A 16,425-nucleotide genomic window follows, 5' to 3' on the forward strand; every position below is an offset into this window, starting at 1 on the left:
TTAAACGATTAAAATCTAAAAAATAGTTTGATTAATACCATCATTATGATCTAATTAATGTATATTTTTTGGAGTATTTGATAATGCCATCAGTATTAATTACCTAATAATCTTATGTTTAATTGATTAATGTACACTAAACAATAATAAAATTATTAATGAAGGAGTGAGACGGTAGGTCAGGCTAACAACATATATAACAATATGGATCTCATCCCAAGAATCCAATCTCCCTTACCTTTATCCCAAAAAAAGTCCAAAAGTTACATCAATTATACAACTTCTTTAAGAAGCTTTGCATAAAACCTAAATAAAATGCAAATCTATACATTGTACCAAATTGATTAATTGGTGACAAATTATGCATTAAGAATAGAGAAAACTTTTTGGAATATGCAAATGTATACAATGTGAATTGGGAATAGGAAAATATGCATTAAGAATATTACTTGCTAATCATATAAGCATTACTACATATATTTTGGAAACACTCTTATCTCTATTTTATTCTATCTTACTTTACTCTCTTCACTTCACATACAAAATAAAATTATATAAAATTATCAATTTTAATTATGCAATAATAAATATTTCATGTAACATTATTATTATTATTATTATAAAAATTAATAAAAATAAATATATATAATGGTGAGAAATACTCCCTCCGTCCGCGAAATGGAGTCCCGTTTTTCTATTTTGGTCTGTCCACGAATAGGAGTCCCCGGTTCATAATTACCATAAATGGTAAAAAGGCCACACATTCCACCAACTCATTTCACTCACATATCATTTAAAACTAATATATACAAGTGGGAGCCCTATTCCACTAACTTTCTTCCACTCACTTTTCTTAACATTTCTTAAAACCCGCACCGATAAGAAATGGGACTCCTATTTGTGGACGGAGGGAGTAAAATGCAAACATGCATTGAGCCAATCCATTATTTGTCATTATAGCCTCTGCAATATGAATTGGGAATAGGAAAATGCATTGAGAAATTTACTTTACAAAAGTATAGAATTTTAACTTATGTAACCTGTTAAATGCATTAATTATTAATGGCTGAATTTGACTTTAAAGAACTGCATCTGAAGTAACTTACTTTTAATACTGCAGTCTACTCAATTAAAAAAAATGGGAAGCAACTTGCATTCTTTGCACAATCCTCAATGTAGAAATGAAGGTTTTCAATCTTTTCAATCTTTTCATCTTTTACAAAGTAAAATGAAACAAAATAAATTTGCATGGTGGAAATAATTTGATGAATTAGAATTTTGGGATATTTAAATCCCTAAAAAATCTCTTACCTTTTATAAGCAGTCCAACTGTAAATTTTGGTGGAAATATTTTTGGAATAAGAAAGATATAAAATAAAATCTATCAAAAATAGATTAAGTAGGAAGAGAAAATAATATATCAAAAGCATAATTAAATTGTGGAGTAATAAGAAATAGTACTAAATTTCCAACCCCTCTGACCCCCTCTGATTCTTTTAATCTCACCTCCACATCCTTGTTCTATTTTCTCTCTCTCGAGATATATATGAGCATACATATATAATTTTAGCATTTATATAAAGTGTCGAGTTGGTCATCAATATTGTCCACCAATGAAGTACATTGGAACTTGCAATTACAAATTATGACTATATATATATATATATATATATATATATATATATATATATATTGGCTTCAACTAAAAATGGGTATCATTGTTCTTAATTAATGAAGTTTAAAATCTATTGCTTCACAATAATCATATGGCTACTAAACTTAATCTCAACTCTTTGTGCCACCTATTTCTAATTGTATCTCTCATTCTCTCTCTTCCTTGCAATATACTGTACGAAGCCAATGGTGAAGAAATAGAGGATTCTATTTTATGTCTTAAAGTATATTAAAATAAAAGAAAATATATTATATTAAGACAAAAGAAAGAAATGACGTTGATTTATTGATCAATAAAAATATATAATCATTTACCTAGAGTATTGTTCAATAAAAGAAAAAAATGACATTGTAAATGTTGTTTATTTTAGATAAGTTGATTTATTGATCTGTAAAAAAATGTACTTCATTTAATACTATTTGAAATTATTTGATTAGAATATATATTTAATGGACTTATGAGAATTAATACAAATAAATAGAGAAATAAAACTCAAAACCCATTTTACAGTTGAAAACTAAGATATTTAATCCTTTATAATTATATAGTACTCTATTGTATTACAAACTCATATTTTATGGAAAATGAAATGCATTCCATTTTATTTTCTGTGCAATTATTGCTTCACAATGTTTATACATTTATTTCCTATTAATCGAAACAATAGAAGAGAAAAACCTCTTCGTCATTTTTTCTCTTCCCTTCCTTGTCTTTGGACTAATCATCTTACACAAAATATATATAAAAAAAGAAGAAGAAGTGCATCTGACACTCAAATGTACAAAATGATAAAAAAATATTACTACTCCCTAGGAAATTACTCTCTCTCCTCTGCTCCTTTCACCCCTCTCTATCTCTCACTCCTTTCATCTCTATATCCCTCCTTTTTCAGCTATTCAGTTTCACTTCCTCTGTATAAATGGTTGGACAGCTCCGGCAAGCCATGACCTATGCTGATTTCGTTAGTGCCTTCATCTGTTCTTGGTTTTATGCTTTTTCTCTGCTGGATCTGTACTTCTCTTATCATTCTCTAATTTACTCTTCTTTTGATATTCAATGCTTGTTAATATCTGCAAAAACCCAGAAGATGTTGTGAGATATTAGATTTAATAGGACAAACAATGGTGAGTATTAATAGAAGTTAAAGCTATTGTGGTTTAAAGAGTTAACCTATGTAAAAAAAGAAAAATGTTAAATAATATTCATATACCTTAAATATCTGCAAAATATAAATGGTCAAGATAAGCAACAAAATATTAAAATAAAAAAAATATAAAGATGAAGAAAGATATGAAAGTAAACGTAGAGAGAGAGAGAAGAACCTGACTTATGTAAAAAAAGAAAAATGTTAGATAAAATTCACATACCTTAAATATCTGCAAAATATAAATGGTCAAGATAAGCAATAAAATATTGAAATAAAAAAATATAAAGATGACGAAAGATATGAAAGTAAATCGTAGAGAGAGAGAGAAGAACCTGTAAGTTATGAATGTGTGTTGTTGCAACTGATATTTATAGAACAACTTTCTAAATAATCTTGGTTTTTAAATTTCAAATTTCAAATTTTTTTTGCTCTAGAATGAACAGATTTCCCCCATTTTTTAGCTCCAAAAAACCCCTCCATTTTGGAGGGGGGAAAACCCACATTATTTTTGGGAGGGAAAACCTACGTTTTCTTTTGGAGGCAAAACCTACTTTTTATTTGGGTAGGAAAACCTTGTTATGCTATGTGTTTCGTATGCATACAAAATGTATTTGTATATATATATATATAGATGATGTGATGTTTAGTCAGCTTTACAATTAAAAATGATGCTATTATCTTATGGTTTTAATGCATGAAGGTGGTGGAGTCATTTTAACTATTGGTCAAAGCTTGGAAGTATGAGTTGGCGGATGACATTTGCAAAATTCCCCACAAATCGCAAATTTGAAAACAGGGGGGAATTCCCTTTGATTTCCCCCCAAAAAAACCCCAGCTTTTAATGATAGTATACATTTATCCTCTCATTTTCATTAAAGTATGTAATTTATTTTTCTTTCTTTATTCATCTACTTTCTTCTTTCTTCTAATTTATCTGGGATTAAGTTTAATAGTTTCTTATACTATTATTATTAATATATACCCTACCTTATTTGAATATTATGATATTACTTTCTAGTGCTACTTAATATACTTTTATATGATTACATTCTCAATTTTTTTAGATAAAATTAAGATAAATATTTTATTTTAATGAATCTCATAATTTTATTAAATTGAAAATTTAAGTTAATCATAATATATATTATATACTACATTGAAATAAAAATTTAATAAAGTATAAAAAATATGTTTCACGAATAGTCAAGGGAACAGATATGAGAACTATGAACATTTATCATAATGTTATTGTAAATAGCCTAATGATAATTTTAAGACTCGATATTGTGATACAAAACAATCACAGATTTAATTTAATCATATATTAAACTAAGGAATGACATTGTCTTTTTTACTAGAGTGAACTACAAAAATGGTCACTGGACTATGGGTTTATCTTGCCCATAGTCCCTGGACTTTAAAAATATCTTCAGTAGTCCCTGGACTAAGGGTTTATCTCGAAATTGGTCCTTTTGGCTTTTTTTGGTACGAAAATACTCTTTGATATTATTTTGGGGGGTTTGGGCAATTTGGTCTTTTTACACTTTTAACATTTTAAATCTGATATTATTTTAGTTATGTACTAACTTTGATATTATTTCAAAATTATCATTCTTCTTCCATTTTGTTATCCTTCACTGAATTTTTTTTTTTATTTCAATATTAGATTTAATTTTATAAAATTAAATTTAATATTTAGATTTTTAAATATCAATAAATTTTTTTAATGAAAACTATTAATTCATGGACACTATAAATATTGATTAAAACTATTAATTTTTGTTATTTAACATAATATTCAATTGAATTGAAGAAGTACAGAAAAATAATATTAATCATGATGGAAAAATAAGAGTTATTCTATTTAGCCTCCGTTCGGTTGTTATAGTTGCTTGTGATTAAATATTATGAAGTTGACTAAAAATTTGATCCTACTTAAAATTTTATATAGGAGTATTTTTGTTGAAATTTTCTAGTAAATTTTGATTGTTTTCAAATTAATAAACGAAAATTATATTAGTCTTACATTAGATGCATATTTATTTCAGAATAAATTGTGTTATATAATCTATTTATGATTAAAGCTACTCCCTCCGTCCCACGTTACTTGAGTCACTTTTTTTTTCACTCGTTTTGAAAAAATAATAATAAATAATTAAAGTGAAGAGAAATAAAATAAAAAAATTAATATAGTTAAGACTCTTCTCTACATTATTCTCTCTCTTACTTTTTTTCTCTCCATTTTAACTATTTATTATTATTTTTCCAAAACGAGTTCAAAAAAGAAATGACTCAAGTAACGTGAGACAGAGAGAGTATTAAATATTGATTAAAACTAAGGCGTTGTCATACCTTATTGATTACATAGTACTATACACTATCAAATATTGATTATAACTATTAATTTTTGCTATTTAATAATTTTTATAATTAAAAAATTTATTGATATTTAAAAATTAAAATTTAAAATTTGTAAAATTAAATCTAATATTGAAATAAAGAAACAAAGTGAAGGATGACAAAAGGGAAAAAGGATGATAAATTTGAAATACTCCCTCCGTCCCAGTTTTATAGTCACATTTTGCCATAAAAGTCCGTCCCATATTTATAGTCACATTTAGAATTTTCCATATTTGGACATAAAATTTTACCCCATTATTCACTAAAATTACACCCAAATGTCATTATCAACATAAAAATAAACCAAAACAAAAATAAAAAACCAAAAAGTCAACAAGGGACCCACCTTCAACCAACTCACTTAATTTATTACACACTCCTCCATCTCACTTCATTTATTACACACTCCACCATCTCACTCTTCCATCTCACTTCATTTATTACACACTCCACCATCTCACTTCATTAATTACACACTCCACCAATTCCTTAAAACTCGTGCCCTAACTAAATGTGACTATAAATGTGGGACGGAGGGAGTAATATCAAAGTTAGTACATAACTAAAATAATATCAGATTTAAAATGTTAAAAGTGTAAAAAGACTAAATTGCCCAAACCCCCAAAATAATATCAAAGGGTATTTTCGTACCAAAAAAAAGCTAAAAGGACCAATTTTGAGATAAACCCTTAGTCCAAGGACTACTGACGATATTTTTAAAGTCCAGGGACTATGGACGAGATAAACCCATAGTCCAGGAACCATTTTTGTAGTTCACTCTTTTTACTAAGTTGATTATTGATAATTTCAACTATTTTTTAGACTAATTACTATACATAATAGTAGATAAAATAAAACTTAGCTCTTCGAATTATTTAAGATTTTGTGTATGTTAATGAATTTTAATTTATTTTAATTGTGAATTTTGTATTACACTTAAAAATAACATATTCTTCTGTGTATAGCTTTAAAATTGAAAAATTAATATTCCATCTAATAAATTAAACTACTTTTATATACAAGGTACAAGTATAATGTTATATTTATACCTAAGTTATTTCACTATTAATGTTAAATATAGTATAATAATCTAAAATAATACAAATAAGTAAAATTAAATGTAAATAATTAATAGTAATAGAATATTAATATCATTAAGATATTCTTATTTTGAAATTAAAATTAGAGGGAATATCTTTTTTGATACATCAATTATCCCAAATTATATATTTTAATGATATGATAGGGTAAATAGATTGAATTGTCCTCATGGCCTTAAGGGTACTTTGGTCATGAAAATATTGGAAATAGCCAAAAAGTAGTTGAATTGATATTAACTTATAGTTGATGGACCTCAAAAGATATTATAAAATGTTATGGACCAAATTTGCTCATTTATGATAGTTGATGTACTAAAAAAGATGTTCCCTCTATATTAAATTTATCATAATTAGATGCTTCATGTTTTATATACATAACTAATTTCATCATTATTTATTTGATTATTTGATTGATCGCATGTTAATTTTATTGATAGCAACCCGATTAACTCGTTGGGCTAGCCCGAAACCTGAGCTTTTATAACCCGAAAAAAATTACAACCCGAGTAGGGTTGGTCCGAAACCAGCTGGGCCGACCCGATTGACATATTAATGCATTACTTTTACCTCGATGGTATTTTGATGACGGAAATTTAATCAAAAAAGTCCAACCCTACTCTTTTCAAGTTCGATAGAGAATGGGTTCACCTTAAAGGGTTCGAGAGAGGTGTTGACAAGTGAAAGAAAAATAAATACTTTGTCCATCCATGATTAAAAGTTCTCTTTTTGCATTTCAGTTCGTTAGAGAATAAGAGTCCGTATTATTTTTACTATAAATGGTAATAGGCCCTACGTTCCAATATTCATTTTAAACTAATACTCCCTCCGTTCCCGATTAGGAGTCACAGTTTGACCGGGCACGGATTTTAAGAAATGTAAAGAAAAGTTGGTTGAAAAAGTTAGTGGAATGTGGGACCCACCTTTTTATATTGGTTTTATAATAAAATGTGAGTGAAGTGAGTTAGTGGAATGTGGGACCCTCCAATTAGGGACAACGGAAGTATTTCTTAAAATCCGTCACAAAGAAATGAGACTCTTAATAATGGACAAAAGAAATATATTGAATTACTATATAAATATAAGAAACATATTAACATTGCTAGTATATAAATATAATGGTCTACTGCTAAAATCTATTCCTACGGTCCTACCCAATGGGATTAACTTCTGTTGAGAATCTCATTTGTAGTATTTTAAATATTAATACTTTCTCCCTCCGAAATTAGAAGTCTTTTTTGAGTTCAGTATGAATTTTAAAAAATGTAAAAAGAAAATTAGTAAGAAAAGATAGTGAAATGTGATATTCATTTTATATATTAGTTTTATAATAAAGTGTGAGTGGAATGAGTTAATGGAAAATGGGGTCTACCTACCATTTATAATAAAAGTGAACCGGGATTTCGAATGGCGGACGGATTAAAAAAAATAAACCGAGACTCCTAATGGGCGACAGAAGGAGTGCTATTTAAATGAAGATGTCATATTCCTATCAATCTAGTACAATGTGTTATTTTTCTTTTTCTATTATTCAATTTCAAATTAACCTGTTACATTTCTCAGATCAAAGAAACAGCTTTGTGATCTTTTTTTCTTTTGCTGATGCAAAATAAATGTATCAAGCTGAAAATCGATAGAGAATCAGAGATCTTGTTTATTCATTAAAAATTTGCAGATGAACAGAAAAAGGAAAGAAAGCATGAGTTTAAACCATTCATTCACTCTATATGATTTGAATATTTCTGAGTTTAAACTATTCATTCACTCTATAAGCTTTGAAGATTTCTATTACAACAACATTCTGCTTGTTCACATCTGCTTTAATCTACCAAAGTTATATTACAACTACTGCATGTAGAAGTATTAACAATCCGTTTTCGTCCTAGCGCGGCATGGAGGAAGATCTTGGTGCCGTTTCTTGCAGAATTCTGTAAGAAACCGAGGAAGAAACAGAAGCAGAGGGGCGAAGGAGAGGAGTACCAACGCGAGTTGAAGCCTCATTAGCAGATGGTGGGGATTGATCATCGCTGATGGCAACTGTGGTTTGTTGCAGCTCGATTTCTGCAGCTGACTTAGGGGCGAATCGGGGACTATCTATCAACTGATGGTCGTCATCTTCCTCGACTGACATGACTGTGCTAGTATCTGTGTGAATGGTTGAATCGTCTGTGAAGACACCCATTTTTCTCCTCCTCCGAGCTGCCTTTCCCCATCCGTGTATCGTCTCTCGTATGTTGTGTGGGATCATGGCAGCCTTGTAATTTGTTCCCATCTTAATAATGAAAAGAAACAACACATTAGAAGAGAGCATTGTAACACAGCGAAACATAGATTCGTGTGGTTGAGGATTTAAGCTTCGTATCACCTGAGTTACTAATGCATAGAGTGGCAGGGTGCTGTAGCTGCACAAGAATTGCCCTGCAAATCTGGAGAAAAGGAAAGAAGTTAATCGACTTCGGATCATCTTTGGGGGAAAGTGATTTAAGGCGTACCCAACAAATAGTCGTAAATAGACAAGTAAGTGGTTCCTTATGAAGCAAGAATTGTAGCCAAACTGCCACTGCAATATAAAGAAAACAATTGTGAGAATTTCCTCAATAATGATGTTGTGATTAACAAAAAGTTAAGCTTTTTACAATCTGTGACATATAATTATCCATTGGAAGTGTGACATTTGAAGGAAAACCGTAGTTTGATGCATGATAATTTGGACTATTAATGCTAGACATTCCAACTTAAAGGACTCGGATCCAATTTCATCACACCCTCGTCATCCTTTCACGTCAAATTCTTATGCTCCATATAGAAAGATTTTAGGTGGACTACAAAATCAATAAACCGAAACAAGAAAGGAGGACGTACCCAGAACCAGAAGAATGAAGCGAGCTCAAATGCGTTCTGCCAGAATGTTAATGTAGATATTATTAGTTTAAATTTACGTTGTAACAGGACCATAACATACACACAATTCACCAGTACAATTCCTATAAAATGGCAAACCTGGAATAGGATAAAATGAATCAAGGACAGCAAAAGTTCTGGCTTCTTGAACCAAAACAGTTCATCTCGGGGTCTAAACTTAGGTCCGTTAAAGCTCCCTGTTATACCCGCACTCTCTAACGCCAAGGTTGCTATGATGTGTTGCAGTTTTGTGCCAACAAGTAGAACAAGCTGCAATTCAACACAATGCGTTTTTTTAAATGAAGTGGTCTCATACTTTTTGTCCAGTTTCAGCATGTAACGTATTGAGCAAAAAATATAGCTCTAAGCTACAATCTCGAATATATGTTTCCAAAGATTAGAAGCATCATATGTTTTTGTTTTGCAACTTACAGTGACAGGAATAAGTGCAATCCAGAAGTATAGATTGGATCCTGCAATAAAAGTTAACAGCAGAAGAATAAATGAGTCAAAAGCGTATAACATAAACATTACGAAAGCGAAGTGGACTGGGACGTGATGGAAAACAGGTAGTATTATGTTCTACATGTAAATGAGTTCAGATGAAAAACTAACTGGATCAACTATCTTTTTTTAGTTACAATACAGTTTCTCCGGAAGTTGACACGGGCCAATCTAATAATTTCCTAGAGATAGAGAGAGTGTTACCGTAGAAGCTTTTAATTAACTAACCTTTTACATTGAACAGCATAAAAGCTACAACAAATCCCCAGAGTGGAGCACTGCACAAGAAGGGGGTGTCAAAAAGTTTCCACAATGACCATAGTGTAACAAAATATTATAATCCATATTAACATAATGATTTGAACTAATCAGTTTTGTGCACAGCTCAAGCAAACTTGTACTAGAAGCATGATTTTAGGATTAGATTACACAAATAGATAGCAAGTTATTTATGCAGGATAGCCATTAAAATTATCAACATCAACTTGAATTATTTTGGCTTCGCTGTCAGGGAAAAGGTAGGAGCTTGAAATTCTGTTAATCTAGTATAGAACTTTTTCCTTTGTTTAAGAAGAATGAGCACAATGTTGTAATGGAACGGTGTTAAAATTATCAATAATAGGAGAATAGTCCGAATTTGAAATGACAATTTTCCTTACCTGACACCAACTATCCTTTGAAATTCTTCTTCCATAGAACGAATCATATAGCTGTGGAAATCATATGTTGATGTGAGGTTGTGGTTCTGCCATATATAAGACATAGAAACGTAAACACGAAGCTTAATGTGTCCAAGTATGTCAAAAACTTAAATCGATGCAAAACCAACAGAAAAAAAAAACACATAGCAAAGTGGTTGAGGCAAATCCATGTACGGGAGAAACAGATAGATTAAATAATTATTTATCCATATCATTGATCAAATAACTTGTTGGTTGTTATCTTGTGGGGTGCATTTCTCTATGGAAAGTTGATGAAGTAATTATATACGTAGCTGTTTGAAGAAAATGGCATATAAAAGAGATCCAAGAGATCAAGTATGACTATATCTACAACCATTGCTTTCAGGAATGTCAATGGCATCCCTACAGATAGGCATTTCTAAATTCTAAGTTTGCAAGACGATTCATCCTAGTTATACATTGGATTCGATTAACTGTTACTCTATTAGGTCAGAATTTACATGTTTTCCAATTTAGAGAATAATGAAATAACTTGATGTTCACATACCGTAATAAATCCTTGTCGAAGGGTGAGGTAATCAGCACGAACAACTGAACGCCCAAACTGGCGGAAGAAGCATGTCTGGATATACATCAATAGTATCTAATCAGATTAAAGTTGTATCTAATCTCTCATAAAATATTATCTTATATTATCATCTAGTTTGAACGAATATCCATTAATGAAAGGAAAATAAGAAGTTAAAAAGAAAAGTGCACATATGCAAATAGGTATGGTATCGTCAGTAAATCATTCAACATTATGCTATAATTGTAATTCGCATTGCACAAAAATAGTAATAACTCTTCATGCAAGATTTGCAGTGAACTTACCACCCAAACGAGAAAGTTGTTCCTCTGCATAGGAGTTGATGTATGGACTCTCACAAAAGTTGATTGTCTTTGCATTGTCATTGCTCTGGTTTTTTCTGTAAAGATGAATATGCACAAGGAAATATTAAAGATACTGACTTGGTGATACTCAAATTGTGCGTCTTATTTGAATTTTCTATTTTAGTTCACTTCTAGAGGAAGCCTAGGTAATGGTTTTGATGCTATCATTCTGCGAAGGGAAATTAAGCAGAGAATAGCAGAATTGGCAAAAGACTTCTTTAGTACAATCTATCCTCGAATTCTTCTAAAGCTATGTCCTCTTAAACAAATTCATGTTGTAAAAAAGTGGATGTTCAACTTCAGTATAAATAAACTATTATGCATTACTAGTATTTACCACTTAATGAATTGTGCCTGTCCAAGTGAGCCTCATCCTCCCACGCCCTCCAACTGTGAATCTAGCAGAAATATTAAGCAACAACGATTAGAACACTTGGGGAAAATAAGGGCATGGATATTCATCAACTTAATAAAATAAAATAAAAAATAGTAGAATCACATAACTAGATAACAGGGTCGAAATAAATTTAGAAATACCATATATGAAAATTTTCAGTAGTAAATAAACCGAATTATGAAAGTACTACCTTCACAATTGCTAACAACATCGTTAAGCAGCTGTAAGATATATGCGTGATAGCCATAACAAAAATGAACCTATGGAGCTGCTCAAGTCCTTCATATGATACAAAAGGTTCATAGTTCTGCACGAGAATATAGAGATATGAATAGACTAACCATGTGACAACCATGGGGAAAAAACGTGAGTCCCTATTCTAACTCATGATTTTATGATGAAAACTGACCTCTGAGCAAGTATTCTGATTTAGACCCATCAATACTCTCCTGTGTGAGCGATGACCAAAGAAGGTCATCAAAAGTCCACGCTCCTGTAAATGATTATCTTCTGTATCCTCATCGACTTCTTTCCTAGTGCACGGGGCAAACGCACTATCATAGAACTTGGAAGGGATGCAAATGTTTGATATAATGCTTGATGTTGCTGTGAGGAGAAGGGATATGAACCCGAGAAGCATCAACTCTGTGAAAGCACATTGTCAATACGTGAGGGAAGGAATGGGGAAGAACAGATATTGCAACAATAAAAGTCCAGCACAAAAAAATGGCTCTCATTGTACATAATAACAAGACTCTCAACAGAGAATAGCACGAAACGGCATATTACCTTCCTTCATTTTCTCAACAGCAGCAAGCAAAGGCTTCCGATCAGTCTTCTTCAACCACTGAAAGTGAAATTATTAGAATGCATAAGCTCAAGGAAATATGACATTCAATTGTAGACAGAGTGGGAGCCAAACATTCCTACTTTTTTCAACGTTTTTTTATATTCATAACCAGTATCAACACATATAAGATCGTAGTTACAAGAACACTATAACTAAAAGCTACTATTTCCTCAATTTGTAGAAGATTTCAAGAGTAAACTCAGAATAAATGGTAAACATTGTCTCCATTGAACCGCCGAATGATCCAAATCATCAATTGCAGAAATCAAAACAAAAGCAAACAGAGAAATCCTTGTATTCTGCATTTATGAATTATCCAAACAAGAAAACTGGCTAAACAAGAAGCAAACAGAATGGCACTCACAATTCCCAAGCGGTGAATGGATCGCTCCACGAGAAGTGAAACGGCAACAAATATGGTCAAAACAGAAGCCACGGACCATGTTGGAGTGAGAGCCAAAGACCTCAGATCCTTCTCATTTTCTGAGGCTTCGGATTCAGACATTCTCGAAGCTCAGACCTCAAAATCCAAACTTCAACCCCTCAATTAGACTCTAGACCTCAACAAAAACCCAAAATAAAAAAATCCAAACTTTGTTTCAAAACTCACACTAGTCTTAAATAAAAACGCGTAGTGATGAAACCATAAATGCAGCCGCTGCTTCCGGAATGAAGAAAATGCAAAGTGGTTGTGCTAATACTTTAATCTATGCCGCGAAAGACGGTGGAATTGGAATATACTAGCAGAAAATCAACATTTGACTGAGATATGACTCTCTTTTCATTTTTCAACATGGGAAGACAAAGCAAGATTTCATTTTTTGTCACCAACAAGAAAAGGAAGAGCAGAAATTGATCCGGACGAAGACGAGACAAGAAAGTTCTTCTTTTGAAAATGAATTAAATCCTGACAGGAAAAAATGTGTTGGCATAGTTAAATCAGGGTGAATCAAGGCTGGTGCTGAGTGTGTGGGCTGGCAGCTGGCTGATGCTGAAGTAGCAAAAGTTTCTAAAAATTCATTCTTTAGGTGTCAGCTCTTGCCTATCTCCTTCCTACCTCTCCCTCTCTAGAAATTAGCATAGCATACAGTTGAACAGGGTGCGTGGAATACATGCAAGATGCAATGTCGGGACTGGGGACCGACCGCGTAATTGATGGACCAATATTAGGGAGTGATTAGTAATCAATCTTCATTTTTTTTACCTAATCTTTCTTCTCCCAATATAAAGGCACATATAGCTACTGTGATACAAATGCCACAATAAAATTGATTATAGTACTACTAATGAAGGTGGCCGCGTGTGGAGGAGTGGATAGTAGTATATAATAAAATGAAAATATGTGAGGTTTAGGTACTTAGGTTTCTCAATATTTTCAACGAGTTAAGTAATTGTCTATAGTGTGAAAAGTCAAACTTTTTCTAGTTTGTAGTCACAATTATAAGTGCTTCTAAACATCGGGATATCCGTCTTGTATAGAAATAGATATAGATAATCATAATTCTATACTATGTGTATCTGCATATGGATACATATAATGTCAGATACTTCTTCTGTTCCATAACAGTAAAGTCATTTTGTCATTTTCATACTTTCTATAATAGCGGAGTCGTTTTTCTTTTTAGTAAAAATCAACACATTTCTTTTCACTTACTTTATTCTATTTTAATCTTTCTACCTTTTTTTCATTTTCTACTTTATTTTTTCTTTACTTAATTACTTAACACAATATTTCTTAAATCACGTGCCGTAAAAAACATATTCACTGCAATGAAATGGAAGGAGTATTAATTTTGCTGTATAATTTTTTAGTGCAGTTTATAATGATAAAACATCTCCACATATATAGAGGATTAATCTTGATCATATACGTATAAGGAAACAAAACATAGTCAAGATATAAAACATATCAATACTAAAATATATCAAGCTCCACAATAGAGAATGAGTAATCATATCTTCTTTTGATGACTTGATCTCTATACTGCCTCATTTAGCTTCACCTAACCTTTGTCTTCAAGTTATTACTTCAATTTCTCAAAGGTTAACACTTCAGTAAACGTGTATTTTCTCCGTTTATCGTTAAATGTCTTGTACTATTTCATTTTTATTTGTGCATTATTAATTGTCTAATTTCAATTTTACTATGTTTGGTTAATGAATTATACATTTCATTAATTCATTTTATTTACATTTTGTTATAAAACTAGTATATAGAGTAGTTTACTTTATAAAATCAAAGAATTTCTTAAAATTCGTGCCGATTAAACGTAAAACATTTAGTCCTGGATGGAAGGAGTGTAATAAATTTTTACTTTCAAGTATCTTTTTTAAGTTGCAAGAATTTATGTTCAATATGTGTAAAATGTAATGAAATTTAACTTCACATGTTTCTTCTTTAGATAAAATGCTATATTTGTTGGGAAAAAAAAAAGTACTTTGACTGTCACAATAAAATACGATATAACAATTTTTGTTCTCCTTCAAAAATTTATCTAATAAACTATGTAACTATTCCATTTCCTTACTTGCATTTGTCATAACTATATTTCATCCTATCTATGTACTAGTAGATAAATTAATTACTTCTAAAACTTAAAAGTCAAAGAAATAACAACACCTCCATAAGTTGTAATATCTGGATAAAATGTTTCTTACCTCCTCAGTTAATAAGTATTCCAATGTAATTCTTCTGTGTACCGTCTAAAGAAAAGTAAATGGAGAAGATAATTAGGATGTGAGACTCATTTTTAATACTTCCTTCGTCTTATATTACTTGAGGCATTTTTTTTCGGTATGGATTTAAGAAAATTGTATTTATTGAGTTAAATGAGAGAATAAAGTAACAGATAGAAGAGAGAGTAAAGTAGAAAAAAGAATAAAGTAGGTGTGATTAAATGTTCTGCTTTTAGCCAAAAAGAGAAATGACTCAAGTAACTTGGAACATCCCAAAAGGAAATATGACTCAAATTGGGACAAAAGGAATATTAGTTTTATAATGGATTATGAGTGGATAAAGTTAGTGGAATATGAGACATGCATACTAAAAATAAATAAAAAAGTAAATACTAGTTCTTTAAATTGCGAACAATCCAAAATGACAAAATGACTCTTTAAATAGTGGACCCAAGGAGTAATACCTGGATAAAATGTTTCCCACCTCATCAGTTATTGTACTCCATTTTCATTGTTATTCCTATTTCAAAGGCTTTGGACAGAAAAACTGTCTTGGGTAAATTTTTTTATAGTGACTGATTCCACCGCATGCGACTTGGTTACCGCTTGTCACTACGCATATGAGGAGTTTTTTGGAGGAAACTCAGTTCCACTGACAATTGACCGAGCGAGTCAACTCCCCCCTCCATTGAACCTAGTGGAAATAAATTTTCACTATTTTTGTTACTCCGAGGGGTCGAACTCGAGATCTCTCTCAAAGATGTCTAAGCTCATTGCCGCTAGGACAAAGACTCTGTCACTCTGGACAAAAATAGATCGTTATTCCTAACTAAACCAATGCAAAACCCCTGTCACTCTCAAAGGTGGCTTACACCCAAAACCCTTGTCATAGAAACAGTTCGAGTAGTTGTAGTTTATATAGGTTCGACTCTCTTGCCACTACACTAAGTAATATTTGTTGAAAAAATGCAAAACATAATAAATTACTATTCCCTTGTCCCGCTTTAGGAGTTTCGGTTGATCAATTTTGGACGTCCTGCTTTAGGAGTCCCGGTTGAGATAAATTAATAAAAAATGCCTACAAAGTGTTAAAAGTGGGTCCCAACATCCACTACAACTAATAAAAAAGTGTTAAAAGTGGGTCCCAATATTTACTAAAACA

The 16,425-nt window shown here is 31.2% G+C and overlaps 1 protein-coding gene across 2 annotated transcripts; it reads right to left on the reverse strand.

Moving 5' to 3' along the window:
- Positions 1–8,007: 8,007 nt before the first annotated feature.
- Positions 8,008–13,689, reverse strand: LOC125191676 (MLO-like protein 11). 2 transcript variants are annotated; one of them, XM_048089080.2, is made up of 16 exons: positions 13,198–13,689; positions 12,952–13,120; positions 12,527–12,584; positions 12,147–12,382; positions 11,928–12,044; positions 11,678–11,738; positions 11,281–11,375; positions 10,955–11,029; positions 10,384–10,469; positions 9,953–10,002; positions 9,653–9,693; positions 9,320–9,490; positions 9,182–9,217; positions 8,812–8,879; positions 8,685–8,745; positions 8,008–8,591 (listed from the first exon to the last, which is right to left on the reverse strand). In XM_048089080.2, exons 2-16 carry the CDS (start codon positions 13,090–13,092, stop codon positions 8,202–8,204), a joined length of 1,686 nt encoding a protein of 561 aa, XP_047945037.1. In that variant the 5' UTR covers positions 13,093–13,120; positions 13,198–13,689; the 3' UTR covers positions 8,008–8,201. The 2 variants fall into 2 exon arrangements, with proteins under 2 accessions (XP_047945037.1, XP_047945036.1); XM_048089079.2 differs by having other exon boundaries at positions 12,952–13,689.
- Between the last annotated feature and the right edge of the window lie 2,736 nt (positions 13,690–16,425).

The sequence above is a fragment of the Salvia hispanica genome, chromosome 4, assembly GCF_029641045.1.
Source record: "Salvia hispanica isolate PSC_SH4W2 chromosome 4, Shi_PSC_v1, whole genome shotgun sequence".
Taxonomy (NCBI): Eukaryota; Viridiplantae; Streptophyta; class Magnoliopsida; order Lamiales; family Lamiaceae; genus Salvia; species Salvia hispanica.